At 40.6% G+C, this 22,185-nt stretch overlaps 1 protein-coding gene across 2 annotated transcripts; it reads left to right on the top strand.

Moving 5' to 3' along the window:
• Nucleotides 1–1,106: 1,106 nt before the first annotated feature.
• On the top strand, nucleotides 1,107–3,845 carry LOC143748992 (chemerin-like receptor 1). 2 transcript variants are annotated; one of them, XM_077241333.1, is made up of 4 exons: nucleotides 1,113–1,149; nucleotides 1,582–1,641; nucleotides 2,367–2,397; nucleotides 2,443–3,785. In XM_077241333.1, the coding sequence occupies exons 3-4, from the start codon at nucleotides 2,377–2,379 to the stop codon at nucleotides 3,397–3,399; spliced, it is 978 nt and encodes a 325-aa protein (XP_077097448.1). In that variant the 5' UTR covers nucleotides 1,113–1,149; nucleotides 1,582–1,641; nucleotides 2,367–2,376; the 3' UTR covers nucleotides 3,400–3,785. The 2 variants fall into 2 exon arrangements, with proteins under 2 accessions (XP_077097447.1, XP_077097448.1); XM_077241332.1 differs by having other exon boundaries at nucleotides 1,107–1,149; nucleotides 2,367–3,845.
• Nucleotides 3,846–22,185: the final 18,340 nt, after the last annotated feature.

Below are 22,185 nucleotides of genomic sequence, written 5' to 3' on the forward strand. Positions count from 1 at the left end.
CCAAACCTTGCTGACTCTAGTTATGCTGGTCCCAAAAACGTGTCACAGTTAACACACAATACATTCACAAAGGAGCGAGGAGTCAACGAGTCACCATGAAAACGGACGCTAAGAAAAATACTGCCATACTGCTTTCTTCTTCTGTTTAAAGTCACTGTAAGGTCAAAATTAAGTATGTGTTCTGAGTTTTTCACACCACAGAAAAATTTGTTATTAGCCACCCAGCCAAATTTGAATGATAAAAAAGTCGGCAAGTACATAAAATAAGCTATCAAAATCTTGAAAAAATGAGCTGTAGTCTCTGCTCTCAAGCGCTAGGGGCGTGTCTGCTGGCTGCCCTGAAACCACGCCCACTCGCGGGAAAGCTGCCGTCGAGTTAACTCTTATTTTATCTCATTCCCTGCCATTGACGGAATTTTAAGACTTTGCATGATTTCACTGTTATGTAGGAGGCGCTATTACACAACTTCTGAAAGAGTACAACATCTCCGGAACAAAACACAGGCAAAAAAACAAAACAAAAAAAAACAAACAAACAAACAAAAAAAACCCCAGAAACAAGCGATAAAAGAAAAAAAGAAAAGCTAATGCACGTTGTAGTCTTTTTTTAACGCTATTTTCTCAGCTGTTTGTTTAAAAAAAAATGCCTTTTTATGAACCTTACACACATTCAAGTGTTGATAAAAAATGCATGAAGCTACAATAAAACAGGTTTTGTTTAATTTAAAAGGCTCTGTTCTTTCTTTTTATGGGCCTATATTGCATGTTCTGATATTCATACAACAAAATAATCTGGGGGCCATTTTGTGAAAATGAACAAAAATGCTGGTGGTGGATGTCAACCTTTTTAAAAACAATGGCAGGGAAAGAGTTAACTATTTATGAAACCAAGAAAGCCATTTCCCATGCATAGGACCACCAGTATAGAATACTTCCCAAGGTGAGGAAGTCATTTGTACAAAACAAAGGCTTAATCATTAAGTGCACATCAGTTAACTCAGTGTTATCTTGGTACATCCCTCATTCTTATGCTGTTGGCACGAATCCTAAACTATTTAGTTTTTGAAACTAGACATCTATTCGTCCCCCAGGCAATACAGTCAGCTCAGTTCTCACATGAACTGGAAGGGGACAGAGCAAAACTTAAAGGTAGGTTGCTTTTAATTCATTATCTTTGAGCTTGAGTTTTAAGACTTCAGCCTCTGGTAAAGTGCTCTTGAAAATGTAACTGAGTGAAGCTACTAAAGGTTTAACAAAATATTTTTTTCAACATGTAATCTGGTGGTGCTGTTGCTGTAAACAACATGTGGCAGCTTGTTATGAAAGTGCAAGTCTCTCTTTTAAACTTAGAACCACAAACTCAGATGCCAACTTTTAGCATAAATGGAATGACATTTTAAATATGGTTACATTTAGAAGAATAACACTTCTTTTTCCACATTAACCCAATTTCTGGACTTTTTCCAAGAACCAAAGAAGTCCTGCTGCTCAAATTGCAGCTGACGAAAACAAGCGTGTGCTGCAGCCGTCAAAAAGAAACTTAAATATTCTTTGCACTTTTTTTGTTACTTGCATTTTCAGAGTTCTCTCAGACGGACACAGTCTTCTGATTTTCTTCATTCTGCACTGTTGCTGCCAAAGGTAAGAATATTTTTCAGAAGGTATGCAGAAAGCAAAGCATTAAAAAAAAAAAAAAAAAAAAAAAAAAAAAATATATATATATATATATATATATATATATATATATATATATACGCGCAGATGTAATTTGATTTCAAAAGTGGTGTGCAATAATGCACAATAATATTTTTTTAACATGCATGCAGTGTTGTTTTGCAGATATTGCTGTTTTTGTACTCTAATTGTGGTAATGTTTTTTATGTTTGTTATGGAGATGCTTGTTATGGAAATGTTTTCATTCATAATATTACAATTTGCATTTTTTTGTGTGTGATATTTGATTTACTACGGTTTTACAGTTTTTCTGTTGACTTACTAAGAAGTATCTAATGTTTTTTCCCTGATTATAATATAAGGCATTTAAATGTGTTCATCACTGATCAAAGTATAAGGATTTCAGTGTAATTGCTATAACATAAGATATTTCTATTATATAAGATAGTATGAACAGAAGAGCATTCCATGCTTTCATTCGTGCTCATTTGGACAGAGCAACATGTTTTACTCCTCCTTAAAGGAACAGTTCACTCAAAAATAAAACTTCTGTCAGTTCATAGTCACCACTTCTGTGGAGCTTTTTTTGTCTGCACTATTCTTTTAAGAACACAACAAAACATGAACAGAAACCTGTCCCTTCCAGGGCAGCATATTCACACAGTGAAATAATCCATTTCATTTTGTTTTAGAATTTACAAGATGTCTGCAGATCACAGTAACTCGACCAAGATAGATGATGATATAATTCATGGACTTCAAAGTAAATCGACCAATATAGACTATGATGATATCATTCGTGGATTTCAAAAAGAAGAAAAAAGCATTAAGGAGTACAAAAATTATATCTGGATGACCTACTTCATTACATATTGTATTGTTTTCATTCTTGGTGTCACCCTCAACTTCACTGTCATTGTCATCAGCTGCCGGAAATACAAGAGTTTTCAGGAGGTTGCTATTTGGATTATGGCATTGGCTGTAACACATTTAGTCTCCTGTACATCTGTTGTGTTTCAGCTCCTGTATGCTTACAATAACTTTAAATGGAATTACGGAAATGCAAGCTGCAAGTTGTCATCCTTTATCATCTATGGCAGTATGTTCTTCACGGGAACCATGCTGAGTCTCTGGAGCATTAAATCAACTCTTTTAAAAAGCATGTGCATAAAAAAGATGAAGACTTGTAACATCATTCTGATTTCATTCTCTTGGACTGTTGCAGCAGTCTTAGCATGTCCTTCGCTGTTTTCCAGAGAGGTCCGATATCTTCAGTGCATTGATGACTATGACTTGGACAAATCCAGAACAACTCAAGACGGCACTACAAGGCTGAAGGCTGTCGTGGTCATGCGATTCCTCCTCGGGCTAGTGGTGCCAGCTTTGGTAATGTTTCTCAGCTGCTGTGTGACATCATCTCACAAAAAATGTAAATCTTGCAGGAAGCAGGCACAAATCATCTGTGCTATAAAGATTGCCTACTTTGTGTGCTGGGGCCCTCAAATCATCTTAACTATGCTTCAGGCCACTGTAATCGGCAGCCTGGGTGAAAATGTGCCAAAATATGGACTTCCAGCTGCTACCGTACTGGCCACAACCCACCTCTTTACCAGCCCACTCATCTATCTGTTCCTGGGATGCAGTTTTAAAATGAGGTGGATGGGGCATGACCCAGATCACAATGATGAGAGGGATATGGTGCCCTTAGGCATTCTTAAGCAGTAGAAAATTAAACTCTGGAATGTCAAAACCAAGATTCTCTATGGCCCCCTGTATGGTGCAATTTCATTCTTTGTTATTAACAACATCTGTATACACTTACATAACCATTCTCTTATTGGTCTCATCATTCAATAATAATTGCTACGGAACACTATTAACCCAATATATATTTCCTATTGAATATATGAATCAAGTTTATATAGCAACCTTTTTGCCATTGTTTTCTTTGGAGTTTTTTATGTTGGTGCGTATCATAATATTGTTTCTGTGTTGTCATAATACATTATTGTATCTTATATATACAGTATAAATTTAACCATGTATAAACCTGTTTATGGTGTAATGAATATAATACAAATTAATGTATTGAATATATATGAATATATTATTATATGTTTGTTTGTTTGTTTTTAAATTAGAAAGAGAGAATATACAGTGATTCAAAGTAATAATGAGAATATGTCTGTGTGCACTGGGCCTTATTTATGAAACATGTGCAGACTGATTTTATGTAAGAGTAGATTTAAATATTATTTACAGAGGATTTCATTCTGCACGCATTACTTGAATGAGGTCCATGATGCAAGATGCAGACAGAGCAAATGCAGTAGCTCTAAACATGCATTGAAAAAGTGTTTCAAAGCATTCAATGGATGGCGACAATTCATCTGTCAATCACCAGAGCACTTCAGAGAGCTAGATTCTTTAAAATATATTTTTATTACGTCTACATGCAACATCTACATTATACCTACATTATAGGCGGGTGGTGATGGCGCAGTGGATAAGATACATGCCGTTGGTGTGAGAGACCCGGGTTCGAATCCACTGTGACACCAATGTGTCCCTGAGCAAGACACTTAACTCCTAGTTGCTCCAGAGGCGTGCGACCTCTGACATATATAGCAATTGTAAGTCGCTCTGGATAAAAGCGTCAGCTAAATGTAAATGTATAGCTGGCATTAAATAAAATCGCATATTTATGTTGGCTAGACAAAATAATTTCCATGGTGACGCATCATGCAATAGTGCTGTATGTGATGGGTGTGTAGCAACATGCTAATTCATGCTAACAATATCATAGACAGTATAAGAAGTGGACAGAGCCATCTCATTGGAACTCAGTTGAAGCCCATTTTAGCGATTTTTGAGCACTTCCGTTCCTGACGCGCAGACTCAAACCGACTCAAACTAAGCTTGATGACGTGAGCAACCTGTCTGACAGACGTAAATCTTCTAGTAGCTGTGCGTGAAAATTGCCAACGTTAATCACTTCATATGTATTCACTTACCACATACCGAATTATTTCCAATTCCCCAAAAACGTTGTTGAAATATTTTGTCCCGTTGCTTTTATGGACTCATTATCTATGGGCTTCTCCCTTGACGGGACGTCCCCCCGATTGCCTGCGAGCTTCTCCTCCTGTCTATACGGTAATGTCTCTATTGTGCGACATAAAGTCGCGTGGTTATGACGCAATCGTTAGCCTGTTTTTAACAAAAACGGCTTCTACTGGGCCATAACGTAAGATACAAAGTAATGGAGCCTTTTATACATTGTCGTGTTTATTTAGAAATAAATAATGGACAAATGAAGTCTTTGGACGCCTTAGATGTAAAGTTATTCGCTGTCAAAGTGACGCCAAAATGAATGGGAGTCAATGGAATGCTAACAGCAGGTGAAGTTCTGCTACAATGGCGGCTCCCGCGAGGCTTCAACTTCCAGCTGATGGATTAAAACATGATAAACATGTTAATTCATGCTAAAAAATGGTTAAATCATGTTAGCAAACATGTTAAATCATGTTAGGAATATGCTAATTAATGCTAGTAACATGCTAATTTATGTTAAAACATGCTAGAAACATGTTAATTTGTGATAGCAACATGCTAATTCAATCTAGAAATGTGTTAAAACATACAACATGCTAATTAATGCTAGCAGCATGATAAAATGCTATTAATATGCTAAATCATGCTAGCAACATGCTATTTCTCATAAACAACATGTTAAAACATGCTAATAGGGTAACGTATCCTGGGAGATAAAACTCATAAAATCCCAACTATATAAAAGAACTGTATATCAAAGATTTATTTGGATTTGTTTTATTTAAGTCCAGATGAATTCAAGTGACATGAAATTCTTTTTTTTGCTGAAAATTTTTCGCTCTCGCCTGTTTTAGGGTTAAATGAAACATTAATACAACATCTATCCCCATTTATTTATTGTTTGACATGCTCAGATATACGTCACAATAGGGGAAAAGGGGCGGTCGCGCGTTTATTTATAAAGCAGCCTGAGGAGGATAGGATCTTGGTTCCACCCAAGGTTTCTTCCTGCTTCAGATTTTTTAAGTGGGGTTGCATTTGGCTGGTTTACAGAAAGCATTAAAACACAATTTCTCTGCTTTGGAATGGTATATAAAATAAAATTGAATTTTACAAAATTTTACAAAATTTTGAAGTTTACACCAAGTAATCGGACAGCATAAAGAGGACGCGTATTTGACGTGCTGTCCGAGGAGCTCTGTATTTATATAGCTCTGGCACCGAGCTCTGTATTTTGGTCCGAACCCAGAGTACTTCCCCATTCTCTCTGGCTGGGATAGGAAACCAGATAAGAGTGAGGAGTCGGGGTGGCCGAGGGATGCAGAAAGCTGTAGAGGAACATAGGTGAGCAAGCTACACACACACACATATATATATATATATATATATATATATATATATATATATATATATATATATATATACACATACATATACATATACATAGCTTACTCACCTATATGTCAAGTCAGTCAAATCACCTTTATTTATATAGAGCTTTTTACAATGCAAATTTTTTTCAAAGCAGCTTTACAGAGATAACAGGAAAGTAAAGTTGTAATAGTATTGTTAAATTCAAAATTAAATTTTAAATGTCCCCAACTAAGCAAGCCAAAAGCCAATGGCGAATAAAGGCGGAAAAAGGCAACAGTGGCAAGGAACCAAAACTCCATCAGGTGACAGAATGGAGAAAAAAACCTTGGGAGAACCCAGGCTCAGTCAGGGGGCCAGTCCTCCTTTGGCCAACAAACGAACAGTGTATGAGTATGATTTAGGCGGCATAATAGGTCAGAAGTCAGATTGGATCCGAACTTTCACAATATTTATCCAGTTCATCTGGTTAGGGTTCGGAGTCATCCAGGCCGCTATGGAGACGATTTGTTGAAGTGTCCATGAGGCCTTCACAGTGTTGATGAGGCTGGCACTTCAGGGATGCGCTGTTGTCGTGTCCATGTGATGGTCCTTCATCAGATCTGGATATGGCCTGGATCCGGCGATTTGCGGTAAACCTCGGGATGAACAGAGAGACTAATATTAGCGTAGACGGCATCCTTCTTATGATGTACAAAGTACATCAGGATTTACGGGAAGTGTTCCCGGTTCCGGCTGATCTAATCTATACAGCCTAACATTGAATTATAGCAATCTATAATGTGTTATGTGTATGCTAAGCCAAAGAGATTTGTTTTTAGTCTAGATTTGAACTGACAGACTGTGTCTGCTTCCTGGACCATGTTAGGAAGATTGTTCCAAAATTTTGGTGCAGATTGTGTTCTCTCGTGACTCGCGCACACCGCAGTCTTCACACGGACTGTCGCACGCTTTAGTCCGTTTCGGAGACTCTCTATTCGTTCCGATGAAGTCACAAAATAAAATGCACTCACAGGTGTCCCTGTTTGATATACAACCACTGATAAACATAATTGGTTTTAATGAGGAAAAAAAAAACAATACAAGTGCGGATTTGAACCCAGAATCTCTGACACGCTTGGCTAAAGTTTTGCCACTGGACCATTAATGTACATGAAGTGTATGTATTGTAATTTATTTTAGTCGGATCTATATATTTATTCACGTGAAAATTATCGGTACTAACAACATATATTAGATCTCATTAAACAACAAATTAAACCCAATGTACTATTTAAATGTACCCCACCCATCCAAACACACACTCACCCATTTTAAAGCAATGTTACGCCACTGGCTTCAGGGTATCGAAAATGAAGTGAAACTAGCAGGGCTGTCCCCCCTGTGGAGGGACGAGCGAGAATTGCTCCTTCGCTCCTTGCGGCTTGGCAGTGGACGTCCGCTCTTTGGAAGCTGTTTTCGATTATTCCCTGCCGGTCCTCCACTTCCGGGTGTCGAGAACGAAACCGAAAGAGCCTCCCATCTATGTAGCCCTCAGGAAATCGATGTCTGTATTCTGCCGTCAAGTGCACTTCGGGACACATCGGTTTCCAGCGAACGCACGCTGCACTGTCTGCCCCACAGGCTTGCGACCAGGCAGGGCTTGCGTCTGCACATCGAGAATCTTTTTGACCAAAACCTGCCGGTGAGCTCCTTCAGGGGATCGAGAACGAATCTCGAATAATACCCGAAATCAGTCTTGAGAAGCTGATTCACTTAGTAGAATATTTCAAAGCATGGCAACACCTGCCAAATATTTCTCCTTGGGTCCTGCGCACAATAGAGAAGGGGTTACAGGCTGCAGTTCGATTCCGCCCACCGAAATTCAGTGGAGTGGTGTGGGCTGCAGTAGACCCAGTGCAGTGTCGTTGTTTTGGAACAGGAAGTAAACTCCCTGCTGGTAAAGGAGGCCATGAAGCTGCAGTTTCACAATACATGCATTACACTTACGAATAACAGTAAAATGCAGCAAATATTTTTTTCTTACACTTTTCTTTACACCTTAATTAATCTTCTCTTCCACATGCTGATTTTATTTACGCTTGCAATCTTATGTACACTGTTGTAAACTTCTTCCTTCTTCAGTGTAGAAAAACTTAGAAGCGAAAACCAGGAGACTTAGGGGTATCTTTTAAGCAGGATTCTTTATTTGCTGTAGTCTGCTTCGTCCAAAATCTTACCCAAGTCAAGTCTAGTCAAGTCTAACTAAGGGAACTTTACATTGCAGTTTAAATACATTTCAAGGGGGAGGGATTACATTGTGATGAACAAAGCATGTAAATGAGCTGAGACATGAGAACAGAACGGTGCAGGACTTCTCGCACTGAGACAAGAACTCCAAGACAAACGTTCTCAGTAATAAAATAGCAGGTGTTCAAACTTGCTCAGCATGACTCTTCACCCGGTAAAACAATGAGAACAGGAAAAGCCTAGCCTTCTCGTATTGAGACAAGACAGTCAGGAATATCCCGCTGGGAACCCCTACCGTTTGCAGAGATTTCCTGGTCTCATCATTTATAAAATTCTCAATATAAAATACTATTGTATTGGAAATCTAACTTAAACATTTAAATAAAAAAATTTAATCCTACAACACTTTCACAAATCTTCCCCTGCACATGCGATTCTTTATGGCATCATATTACCCTCATATCCTTCCACGAGGAGATTGTACAGCCTAAAGTGGAATGGGTTTCATCTTGGTGTAGAGAGCGTGAGGTGGACCCAGTTAACTGCCCGGTTGGCTTCAGTGCTGGAGCTCCTCCAAGATCGCCTCTCGGTTGGTCTTACCCCGTCCACACTCAAGGTGTGCGTGGCTGCCATTGCGGCTTTCCACGCTCCTCTGGGTGATGGGCCTCTGGGAAAACATCAGCTGGTCATACGTTTCCTCCGTGGGGCTCGGAGGATGAGACCTGCGGCTCGTATACCAGAGTTCCCACATGGGACCTGGCAGTGATTCTCAAAGGGCTAGTCCAGGCTCCCTTCGAAACTCTGGAGTCGGCTGGGGCCAAGAACCTTTCCCTCAAGGTAGCCTTTTTATTAGCCATTACTTCTCTGAGGAGAGTAGACTTTCAGACGCTCTCTATATCTCATGGGTGCCTGAAGTCTATCTATCTCAAGGCTATCTTGCATCCCAGGCCGAGCTTTGTGCCTAAAGTGCCATCTAATGTGGCACGGTCTACAGTTCTGCAGGCTTTTCATCCTCCGCCTCACGTGACGGTGGATAAAGAAAGACTTAATTTGCTCTGCCCTGTCAGAGTTCTCAAGATTTATGTCCAGAGGTCTTCTCCATGGCGGAATATCTATCGGCTACCTCAGATGCGCAGCTTGCCTTCACCTTTGGCCATGAGGGCTCATTCAACCAGAAGCATGGCGTCCTCTAGAGCCCTCCTTATAGGGGCCCCGATCCAAGAAGTGTGCGATGCAGCAGGATGGGCCACCCCTCATACGTTTATCAGATTTTATAGCCTGGACATTCCTTCTACGCCAGGCACACTAATCCTAAGTGTGCCTGTGAGCAGCTTCACACTGGGACAGGCAGGGCTCGTTGTGGCATAGTGGGTACTCGTTCTCCAAAGTGTCATATCGACGCAGTTCGAGTTCCCTAAAAAAGGGAACGTCTCGGGTTAAACTGTAACCCTTGTTCCCTGAGAAGGGAATGAGACACTGTGTACCTCCGCCACGCCTTCCCCTGCCTGGGAGCGACTTGCTTCATCGCAGAAGCTAACTCTGTTGTGTGCCGGCATCCCTTAGTAGCTTCCGTGTATGCTGTCACATGTTACGTCCTGACGTCGCACCAATCAGGATTGGATTAGTTTCATTTATACTTCAGATGCGTTACGAGGACGTTCCCCAGAGTGTCGTATCGACACTTCTAAGGGGAACAAGGGTTACAGTCGAACCCAAGACGTTTTTTCTGCCTGTTTGCATTTAGTGTAAGTGTTTTTATTTATTAAAGACTAATTATTGAAATTTAATCTTCTTCGTGTGATTGCACTATGCCGTTAGTTAATTTGCCCTGAAGCATTTATTCAGTCTGACATTGATGCATAATGATTGACAAGCAGAAAGTGTTTGATAAAAAAAGATTAAGCCTAGTCCCAGACTAAAATGTATGTTTGAGCTGTCTTAATTGAAAGCAACTTGCACTGACATATCTTACAATATGTCAATGTCATTGTTTTGGCTCAAGATGCACATCTGTAATGTTTTTTCCAAGGTACGTTTAAAAAAATGCTCCTTAAATGTCCTAATTGAACTAAGGCCTAATCATGGCTTAATCTAAGCACTGTCAACAAAACCAGGCCAATATTAACAATATAAAGAGGGGGAATTTAATATAATTTAATTATTGCAGATATGCAATGAGTTAATTTCCAATACATTTTAATGTGGTATAATAAATGTAAAATTAATGTTTTTTTTAATTTAAAATTTCTAGCAATTTAAATTTCTATTTATACATTAAGATGGTACTGTAATGAAAAGTGACTTATACAAGAGTAATTATTTTGTTTGATATTGGTTTCTGTGCAGGAAATACTAGATTGTATATTAATCTCATTATTATGAGAATGAAGGATTCAAGGTCAAAGATAAAGATCACTCTGGCCAACAACCCAAACAACATCGAATCTTATTAGTCAGACAATGGATAACGGCTCTCGTGTAAACATTCATACAAACTGGTTAGAACTCCCACACTCCCCTAAGGGAAACAAAAGAAATAGCAAAGCCAGTACAAACCACGATAATCAAAATGTTTAGTAAAAAAAGTAACAAATCATGTTAACTTGTGGTGACAAAGACATTTTCTGTCCTCTATAAGTGATGGTACTGTGTCCTTATTTTCCTCTATCTATTGTATATCTATCAATATGTTATGCAAGCCTAAATATTATTCATACCATAATGATTCTATAAAAAGTTGCACACAAATGGTATTTTATTTGTTCTCTGAGGCTTAAATGACTTTCCACATTTTAAGAATATTTTATGTCTATGTTAAAGGTATTTGTTAAGGTGAAGTGAACCACTCTTGAATAGGGTTGGGTATCGTCTGAATTTGAACGATTCCAATTTCGATTTCGATTCCTTGTTTCGATTCCGGTTCCTAACGATTCTCGATTCCGATTCTTTTAAGAGGCAGGGTCAAAAAAGTTTAGGATATTTTAAATGAGCTAGCTAACCAACGATCTTTCTGAAGGAAATAGTCTAACCTTCTCCATCAATTTTAATTCTATGAACTTTTTACTTTTTATGAACTTTACTATGAATTTCTCAAATTTATGAACTTGAATATAAATATTATAAATTATGAATATATTTTTCACAGGGGTACACTTTCCTCAAGAGAGCTTTATTTTTGAAAACCTCATGAAAACACATTTACACATGAGTGTAAGATGCTGCAGGTACTTAAACATGTTACCGTGCTCCCACTGATGGGCTAACCTAGTGCAGAATAGCAAATAAACAATAAGGAACAACTTGTAAAACCTTCGTCATCTGGCGAGGAGAGATCAACCAGCGAAATAACCTGTGCTCCGAACGGCGTCGAGAGCACTTTTGGAACATATCCATGCCTTGGTTTGATGCTGCGTTCACACCAGACGCGAATAGAGCGTCTGGCCCGAGTGATTTCCAGAGGTGGGAGCAAGTCACACATGTTCAAGTCACAAGTAAGTCTCAAGTCCCATACCATCAAGTCTCAAGCAAGTCCGAGTCGCATGTACACGTAACCAAGTCAAGTCAATGGTTCACTTCAAGCAAGTCAAGTCGAGTCCTGCTGAAGGTCAAGTCAAGTCCAAGTCAAGTTACAATACCAAACAGAAAAAATGTTTATATTGGCCTCAACCTTATTTATTTTTGATTACCTTGATTACCTTTCTTATACATTTATATCGTAATATTATTAATATTCATATAATTTATTACAGCATGTATTTATGATTATCAAAATTTGGAATTATTATTAATATAATAACAATTATATGAAAAATGTTGAAGATAAAACATTTGAAGTCAAATTCACAAGTGTGATGCAATAATTATATTGGTTTTATAGTAAATGTCATATGTTTAACTTTGCTTAATATTTTTTAATGCAATATCACCGGCAGACATGAAATTTGCCATTAATAGTCCATATTTGAGCCCTTAAATTGATTTCCAGGGGGATTTTTTTCTAACTATGTTCTAACCATTTTTTTCTATAATAAATAATAAATAATATTTTTTTAATTATGAAATTAAAACCGCTAATAGGTGGCGCCAAATCAACGTCTTAATGTACGAGTCATAGAAGCATTCATTCAACCGATTCGTTCAAAGCAGCATATTCAATCTGGAACTAAGCAACTAGGTCACTGAATCACAAAAAACTCGGATTTCCTCTTTTTCTGTGTCTTGTTTGAAACTACTGTCATTGGAGAAATAGAGCAAAAACAGAGAATATTTACAATAATGTGTCTAAAATGTCACACCACAATATTCACTCTTTGTTTACTGGACTGTTGTATAAAATCATTATCACATTTGCTATCGCGCCAATATTCTGGAAATATTTTTTAATATCATAAGTTATAAATATAAAAATAACTCATATAGGGACATTTTTTCCACATCTTGAATTTTGGGTGCATATTAATTCTGCTCACATTGCCACCCAACCCCCTGATAGCATCTGACCCTGCTTCAAGAGAAACATAAAATACGGCAAAACATCATTAACAGTTTTCTATGCTGTTTTTCGTCATTGGAAAGAGCGACATATTTGGCTTTAAAAGCGTGATTTGAAAGAAACTGTGGCAAATGTCTGCGTGAATTTATGCACGTTATACAAAACATATGCCACCATTAATTATCATTTGAATCTATTGACAGCCTTAAGCTATATTTGAAAACATAACATTGTATAAAGAGGCATGCTGTTTTAACCACTATTCTCTCTAGATGTAACGTTTGTCAAATTCACTATAACAAACAGGTTAAACAAGCCATAGCTTATTTTAGACATGGTGAATGAAGTTCGAGTTTGTGATGGTCGTGTACGATATCCCTTGCCAGTTATTATGTGTACAGCAAATCTTCTTGTATGAATATGGTCAATTTCTAGTGTTTGTATCCAAAAAGAAACGATGCTGGGAGATGTTTTTGTATTTAGCGCGCTCACTGAGGTGTATGTTTTTTCTGTGCTCTGTGCGTCACGCAATCGCGCAGAATCTGATGACTGGCGTCAATGGTTCCGTTGCTTTCATTTTGTTCATCAATATGTCTTGCGATGATTTATATAAAAATGTATATGAAGTAATTTTCGAGTCATACAGTTCAAGTCAAGTCAAGTCTCGAGTCATTGGATCTCAAGTCAAAGTCAAGTCATTTTCTTAATTTAGTCAAGCAAGTCTCAAGTCCTGTCCTTAAATTTGCGACTCGAGTCAGACTCGAGTCAAGTCATGTGACTCGAGTCCCCCATCTCTGGTGATTTCAATGCAAAGATGCGTTACGCTCGTAAAGAATTCCTGCTGCGCGAATGGGGACAGGCCCGCTTTTCAGTTTATAATGTCTATATAGACGCGAATAGGCCTACTCCTTTTTTACGTGCATCAATTTTGCTCTTGACGCGCAAATGGATTCAAAGTGTTCAAGCGTATAAATGCGCGGTGGGATCGAATTTGACGCGCTATTAGCAGCATTAGGACGACTCTCGAGTTGCTTCGCTCGGTTATGCCAACACTTCCAGTGGACGCTTCTTTGTTGGTGTTCAGCGGTTTCTTCTTCCGGTCGGCGGACAGAGAATCGAAACTAGGAATCGAAATTTAAACTTTTGAACGATACCGGGAAAATCGCAAAGCAAGTCCTGGTTCCAATCGATTCTCGATACTCGATACCCAAGCCTACTCTTGAACCATTCATTCCTGCTGACAAATAGGCCTATTAAACTTTGATGGGTTATCATCAGACTTTTCTTCTGACACTTGAGACTGAATTTGTTCAAGCATGACTCAAACGAAACGGTGATTAATACAACATGTTGCCTTGAAGATAATATTGAGAAATGTTTTCAAGAATTAAAGAAACTGAAAAGTCTTTATTAAATAGGCTTACCGCACCCTCTTCTAGTGTTGGCTTTATTAGGAGCAAAGTTTCGTAATACCTCTATCAAATCATTACACTACATCATAGACTGTAAAAAAAAGATGGACAACGCCCCTTCACTCTTTTCCATTGGTGAAAAGTGAAGCCGCCAAGGGCCCTGTCCCAAATGGCACCCTCCGGACTTGTGGACTTCCTCAGAATCCACACTTTAGTGTCGTCATGTAGTACAGACCTATAAGGCCCTTGGCGCGAGTCCACGAGGGCCTATTGAGAAGTATTTTTGGGACAGACTCGATCAAGCCTAATCCCTCTCCATATGGAGCCGATAAACTGAAAGGTGATCTCATCCTTTTATTAGATAAAAATCACAATATCATATACAAATATTATACTATTTAGCATCGATCGAGAACAGGATTTCTTTTCTTTTCCCAAATCTTATCTCCATCTCAACTACACAGCCTGCGTTTAGAGTTCTATATTTTGATATTGTGTATGCCACCTGGGCATTAGACAATAGATACATGCTTATTTAAATGATGAATTGTCCATAATAATACATAATGTTCCTGTAACGAAGGTTCAGTGTAGGGATGAAAGAAGACAAGGGTCGGCGTAACGGGGACTCGTATACTTTATTAAAATGAAAACAAAATAAAGAAAAGGTGCGCCACATGCGCCTTCACCGTAGAAATACTACAGCACAGTTCAAAGACACTCTTTCCTGCTGGTTCAGCTCTCAGTCCACTTTTATCACACTCTTCCCGATGTGTAAACTCATTTCATTCATAAAAACTCTCTCCGTAGCACAAACTCAGTCCATTTGTCAGCCAGGAGGTCGCGAGTGTAAATACGAGTCCCCGGTCCTTTTCTCTCTCTCCTCTCATGCAGCAGCTGGCTTTTATGCAGTCTCCCCACACCAATTACTGCAATCAGACACAGGTGTTCGTTATTTTGCACTTGATCCACTTACTTACCGCTCGGCTCCTCCCTCACTCTCCCGCTGCAGACACCGCAAAACCACGCCCCCCTCACTACAGTTCCATTTGAACTAAGATTACAATTTTAACACAAAATGAAAATGTGCGTGAGTTTCAGATGAATTTACAGGTTTAAATAGTCATACTACGTTTACATATGATTCAGTAAAGCCCTGACATTCGGTTCTATTTATTTAATGAATCATAACACGATCGTATTATTCAGCGCGCTATAGAGGGCTTGCACCTACGTCACGATTTGGTCAGTTACCCGTATGCGCGGCCATATTGGAGATACGCGGATGTAAACAATAGCATGGATTGCACAGGGTCAGGATCAGTTGCATCATATTTTTCAGTGTTGAATCGATCCACCTTGCAGCATTTGATTTTATTTTCATCGGTGCATATTTATCTACAATGCTCAAAAGCATACTCATGAAAGCATCGAAAGAATCTCCTGGGTAGTGGCCACAGTACACATCTTTCCAATCAATATTTTTTACTTCTCCCACAATCTTTTCAATAGCGGATACTTTATAAGACATTTTATAGTACCAAAAGTAGCTTTAGGGACTTTAGCTTTCTTATTTACAGCAATGAGATTATGGTCACTAAACCCTACTGGTATTGACACAACATTAGTACACAATTCTGGTACATTAGTGTAAATGTGGTCAATACATGTTGCTGTTGTAATGCCCACCTTATTGCTAAAGATTCTTGTTGGCACATTAACAATTTGATGTAAATTGCAGACACTTATATAGGAAAGTCATTTCTTTTTCTTTGTGCATCTGTCATCATTCCAATCAATATTCATATCTCCAAATAAATATAGTTCACAATTGACATCAGAGACATTATCAAGCATTTCACCTAAGCATGTCAGATAGTCCACGTGAGCATCAGGCGGTCTATAACAGCATCCCACAAGCACTGGTTTCATATAAGGTACATGGACTTCTACCCATATAGCTTCAATGTCATCACATATTAAATTGTGTTTTAACTTACACGGAATGTTGCTTTACACAAAGATGGCCACACCACCACCAAATTTGTTTCTGTCCTTTCTAAAAACATTAAAACCTTTAACTGGTAATTCAGAGTTTTGAATAGAACTTTCGAGATGTGTCTCAGATAGAGCTAGTATATTAATTGAATACTTGTTCACTAAATTGATAATATCTTGAATTTTATTCTTTATACTACAAATATTTAAATGTGCCAAAACCAAACCTTTACTAGTTTTAGTCGTACACATTAATGTGATGCAATCACATCAGAAACATAATACTTTTACCCTGAAATGTATCTCAGTCCTGAATCCTATCCTCTCTCGGCAAAATTTCCAATTTTTCATACCTCAATATTGGCTTTTTGCCTTGGGCTCTAGCAGCTTTAAGCTTAGGCCACAGTTCCTTTCTTCTTTGAAGGACAGCCCCAGAGAATTCTTCATTTATATAAATATTAGTCCCCTTGAGCTTTTTAGCAGAGGAAAAAATGCGTTGTTTCTCTTTAAGATGCACCAGATTCACTGGGCCTTCCACCCTCCTGGTACTGACCCATCCTCTGGACACGCTCAAGTTCAACCTTCCCATCCAGTCCAAGATTATTGGAGAATATGTGTTGTACCTTCTGCTCCAAACCACTCCAACTCTCTTCCTTATCGTCTATAATACCATCAATGACTAGATTTTTGCTTTTATGTTGATTTTCAATGTACTCAAGCTTAGTGAACATTTCCTCAATGTCTCGTTTTAAATTCATTATGTCGTTTTCCGAAGATTTTATTTTGGCTTCAGTTTCTTTATATCCTGATTTCATCTCATCCATCATTTGTTGTGTAAATTCCAGACTTGTCTTCAACTCTTGTACATCGCGTATAACATCATCCACTCTCTTATTTGTTCCCTACATAATCACTTGTATGAAACATTTAAAGTTATCTTGTTGCTGAGTTAGCATGTCCTTATAAAACTCTCTCTGCTGCTCCAGCATTTGGGAGAGTACACTCATGGTAACAACAGACTCTTCCTCACACACTGCTGCTTTAGTTTGCTTAGGAGGCATGATCTTACCAAGATGTACAAAAGGTGATTGTTGTAGTTGAGTGTTGTCACAAAATGCCGATGTCCAGGCCCTCCTCCAGCAGAGGCCTACTAGGCCAAGAAGCCTCTTGAATTAGTTTAACACCGCACTCCTTGTGCATGTCAGGATACAGGCACAGAGACAGAGGTAAGTGAATTTCAAACGTGAGTTTATTTACAGTGAATATAGTGCAAAGGTGAGTAAGCAAAGTTCAGGTGAAGATTCGATGATGATCGCCTTGCAGGGCAGATTCCAGGTGAGCAGATCCTTCTTAGGTTAGTTGAATTCAAGCAATCACAGTTCATTGATACTTGTCTTTTTCTCTTTCAGATGCAACCACGGATAAGTAGACTTCAGCGAGAATACCAGACACCCAGATGAACACCAGATCACGGGAAACATAGAATCAGGCAGGACTTCTGGGAACAGCAGGACAAGGACACAGAGGTTAGTATTTCATAGGTGAGTATACTTTACTTGGTGGTTTCAGGATGATTCAAAGACTTCGGGAGGCAATGGGTTATGGTCGATTCCTGTTGGAGGCTTGACCAAGACTGAAGTATCCGTGAGTGTTTTATTGAGCTGGGTGATGAGGTAATTGATGGTGCACAGGTGTGTGTGGTTAATATTCCGGGGAGAGTGATCTCTGAGTGGTGGATGGAAATGAGTCTGATTGATTCCTGACAGTGCAGAGTTATTATACTCCTATAGACACGAAAAACTGAAGCATAAGTAGAACTTGTTTCAAAAAATAATTTACTACTAAAATTCCCAACAGGATTCCCCATGTCACGAAGACTGCTGCGGGAGGAAACTTCAGGAGACGAAAAGCAGGTTAACAGTCTTTAATGGAAACAAGGCAGAGCCTCAACCAAGCCTCAACCACTACAAAAACCAAACCAATCTCTGTTACCTTAAATTATATGTTTATCTCTGTAAAGCTGCTTTGAAACAATCTACATTGTTAAAAGCGCTATATAAATGAGGATGACTTGACTTGACCTCAACGTGCGATCAACAGAAATAGTCTCAAAATATTCTTGAAGGAGCAGAGGAGCGCACGTAGCAGGTCTCGTGGACTGGTGAAGGGTGAGCAGAGTAGAGCTGGAGAAGGGCAGATCCCTCACACCTCTTCAGGGCTAGACGGGACAAAACAGATAACAACAGTTCAACAGCGGTAATGAACGTGACAATCAACAATAATCAGACAAACTAGAGTGAAACACGAGAGACTAGAAATAGAGAGTAGCTAATGATAGAGGATAGAGAACAGGTGTAATAATGAGAGGATGAGATTCAGCTGGGGGAGATAAGAGGTAAATGAAGAGTGAGAGCGAACAAGAGGGAACAGATACAGAGAATGACCAGAAGAGGGAGACAGAGACCAATAAACATGAGAAGAGAACCAGGATCATGACAGTACCCCCCAACCGCCCCCCCCCCCCCCCCCCTCAAAGTGCACCCCCTGGCGCACTCAAAGAGGAAGACTGACGGGAGCGAAAGAAATCGTCGATGAGCGAGTGGCCCAGGACATCCCGGGTGGGAATCCAGCTTCTCTCCTCAATACCATAACCCTCCCAGTCGACCAAAAACTGATGGCCACGACCACGAGGACGGACATCAAGGATCTTACGGACCCGGTAGACAGGGGAACCCTCGACACGAACCGGAGGGTTAACTGGGCGGGGGAGTGGGCGAACAACAGGCTTGAGAGAAGAGACATGAAACACGGGGTGAACACGGCGGAGATTGGATGGCAATCTGAGCCTCACAGAGACAGGGCTAAGGACCTGAATTATGTAATAGGGCCCAATAAATTTGGGGGCCAGTTTACGAGTTGGATACTGGAGAGGAAGATTGGCAGGGGAAAGCCACACTCTTTGACCAATGGCATAACGGGGACTCTTGATACGGCGTCTGTTAGCGGACTGACGGGTGATGGAGCGAGACTTTAAAAGAGCGGATCTCACAGTCCTCCAGGTTCGTTTGCAGCGTAGGATAAACGCATTAACAAATGGAACGTTAGACTCAGGACTCGAAGGAAAGAAAGAGGGTTGGTACCCTAAACAGCTCTGAAAAGGAGATATGCCGGTGCCGGACGAGGGAGCGGAATTGAACGCGTACTCTGCCAATGGAAGTTGCCCAGACCAGGAGGCAGGGTTGCGGTACGCGAGGCTTCGCAGAATACGGCCAATGATCTGATTAGCGCGTTCAGCTTGTCCATTGGTCTGGGGGTGAAAACCCGAGGAAAGGCTGACCGTGGCTCCGATGAGGCGACAGAACTCTTTCCAAAACAGGGAAGCGAACTGTGGACCTCTATCGGATACGATATTCTTGGGGAGACCGTGGATCTTAAAAATGTGATCGATGACAATTTGGGCGGTCTCCTTGGCGGAGGGAAGCTTTGGAAGAGGGACAAAGCGAGCCGCTTTCGAAAATCGATCGACGACAGTAAGAATTACAGTCTTTCTACCCGAAGGAGGAAGTCCTGTAATAAAATCAAGACCAATCTGAGCCCACGGATGTGACGGAACGGGCAACGGTCTAAGGAGACCAGCGGGAGGTCTATTACTAACCTTGGTCTGAGCACAGACAGGACATGCCGCGATGAAACGACGGATATCACGTTCCCGAGTGGGCCACCAACATTTCTGAGACACAGACGCAATAGTACCCCTAACCCCAGGATGGGCGAAAAGCTTGGAGGAGTGGCCCCACTGAAGGACGGCACGACGAGCGGAGGGGGGAACAAATAATGAACCCTTAGGGCAGCCACGGGGAGTTATGGCGTGGGAAAGCGCACGCTTGACGGTTCGTTCTATTCCCCAAGTAACAGCCCCTACCACTCGTTCCTGAGGAAGGATAGACTCGATGGGTGACGTCTCGGGGGAGGAGAATTGACGAGACAGCGCGTCAGGCTTTAAATTCTTTGAACCAGGACGATAGGAGAGGGAGAAATCGAAACGAGCAAAGAATAGAGACCAACGAGCCTGACGAGCGTTGAGTCTCTTAGCGGAACGGATGTACTCAAGATTTCGGTGGTCTGTCCAGACCACGAATGGAAAGGAAGACCCATCTAGCCAGTGACGCCATTCTCCCAGGGCTAAACGGACGGCAGGAAGTTCGTGATTACCCACGTCATAGTTTCGTTCAGACGGAGAGAGACGATGCGAAAAGAAAGCGCAAGGATGGATCCTCTCGTCGGCAGAAGACTGCTGCGAGAGGATGGCTCCTACTCCTACCTCTGAGGCATCAACCTCGACAATGAAAGGCTTGTCTTAAGATGATCAAAGGCGGTCTGAGCCGCGTTACTCCAGACAAAACGAGAATTGACAGAAGTTAAAGTGGTCAGTGGGGCGGCCACCTGGCTAAAGTTCTTTATAAACTTACGGTAGAAGTTAGCGAACCCTAAAAAACGTTGGAGCGCAATACGAGAGTTGGGTGTGGGCCAATCGGTGACCGCACAAACTTTAGCCGGGTCCATACTGATGCCCTGTGCCGAGATGACGGAGCCGAGAAATGTAACAGACTGACCATGAAACGTGCATTTCTCGGCTTTGACGAACAATTTGTTCTCTAAAAGTCGTTGGAGGACTGGAGGACATGCTGCAAATGAACCTGTAAAGACGGAGAGAAAATCAAAATGTCATCAAGGTAGACGAAGACAAAAACTTTAGCATGTCTCGTAGAACGTCATTGACCAAAGCTTGAAATACGGAGGGAGCATTGACCAGGCCGAACGGTAAAACCCGGTATTCAAAGTGGCCCAGAGGAGTATTAAAAGCGGTCTTCCATTCATCACCCTCCTTAACGCGGACTAAGTGATACGCGTTGCGAAGATCCAGTTTTGTGAAGAAGTTAGCTCCCTGCAAGATTTCAAAAGCTGATGACATAAGTGGCAAGGGGTAGCGGTTCTTGACAGTGATGTCATTCAAACCTCTGTAATCGATGCAGGGACGTAACGAGCCGTCCTTTTTCTTCACAAAAAAGAAACCTGCACCGGCTGGAGAGGAAGAGGGAACTATGGTACCAGCGTCTAAGGATTCAGAGAGATACTTCTCTAACGCCTGACGCTCCGGGACGGAGAGAGTATAAAGCCTTCCACGAGGAGGAGTGGTTCCAGGAAGAAGCTCAATGCTGCACTCATACGGGCGATGAGGAGGGAGGGATACTGCCCGGGTTCGACTAAAAACCGCTCGCAAATCGTGATACTCATCGGGAACTCCTGACAAATCACCTGGCTCTTCCTGAAAAACAGAGACAGAAGACACAGGAAACACAGCAGACACCAAACACTTAGCATGACACGATAGATTCCATGACAAGATAGTGTTCTTGGACCAGTTAATCTGAGGGTTATGTTCTACCAGCCACAGATTACCTAGCACCACAGGTATATTAGGGGAATGAAACACCAGAAAAGAAATGGTCTCGCGGTAGTTACCGGACACAGTTACCCCTTTTCCACCAAAGCGTTTTGAGAGCCGGTTCGGAGCCGGTGCCTGCGCGCGAACCAGTTCTTTGTGTTTCGACAGCCAAAGAACCGGTTCTCGGCCAGGAAAACTGGTTCCAAAGCGGCACCAACTCTTTGCTGGACTAGAACCAGAGAACCGTTCTTTTACCACGTCATGCTTACGTCGGGGGCTGGGGGCGGGTTTAGATGTGTCCTAAACATCTTTTCTGACCGCAAAGCCAGGAGAAACATTTGCAGAAACACGATGTAGTCCGCCATTGTAATTGTTATGCTTGAAGTTGGCGCAAGCGTTTCTAGCTTTTTTTAAAAAAATTTTATTGAAAACATTATGTAAGCAAAGAAGAAAACAGTCACAAAATAGAACAAATAAACGGAGAGAAAAAAAGACAAGACAGTGTACAT

The sequence above is a fragment of the Siphateles boraxobius genome, unplaced genomic scaffold (assembly GCF_051911475.1).
Source record: "Siphateles boraxobius isolate OS27281-9 unplaced genomic scaffold, OSU_SipBor_1 24, whole genome shotgun sequence".
Classification (NCBI taxonomy): Eukaryota; Metazoa; Chordata; class Actinopteri; order Cypriniformes; family Leuciscidae; genus Siphateles; species Siphateles boraxobius.

What these genes read in the sequence shown, in the direction of transcription:
- LOC143748992 (XM_077241332.1), top strand. Translation starts at nt 2,377, where the DNA reads ATGTCTGCAGATCACAGTAACTCGACCAAGATAGATGATGATATAATT.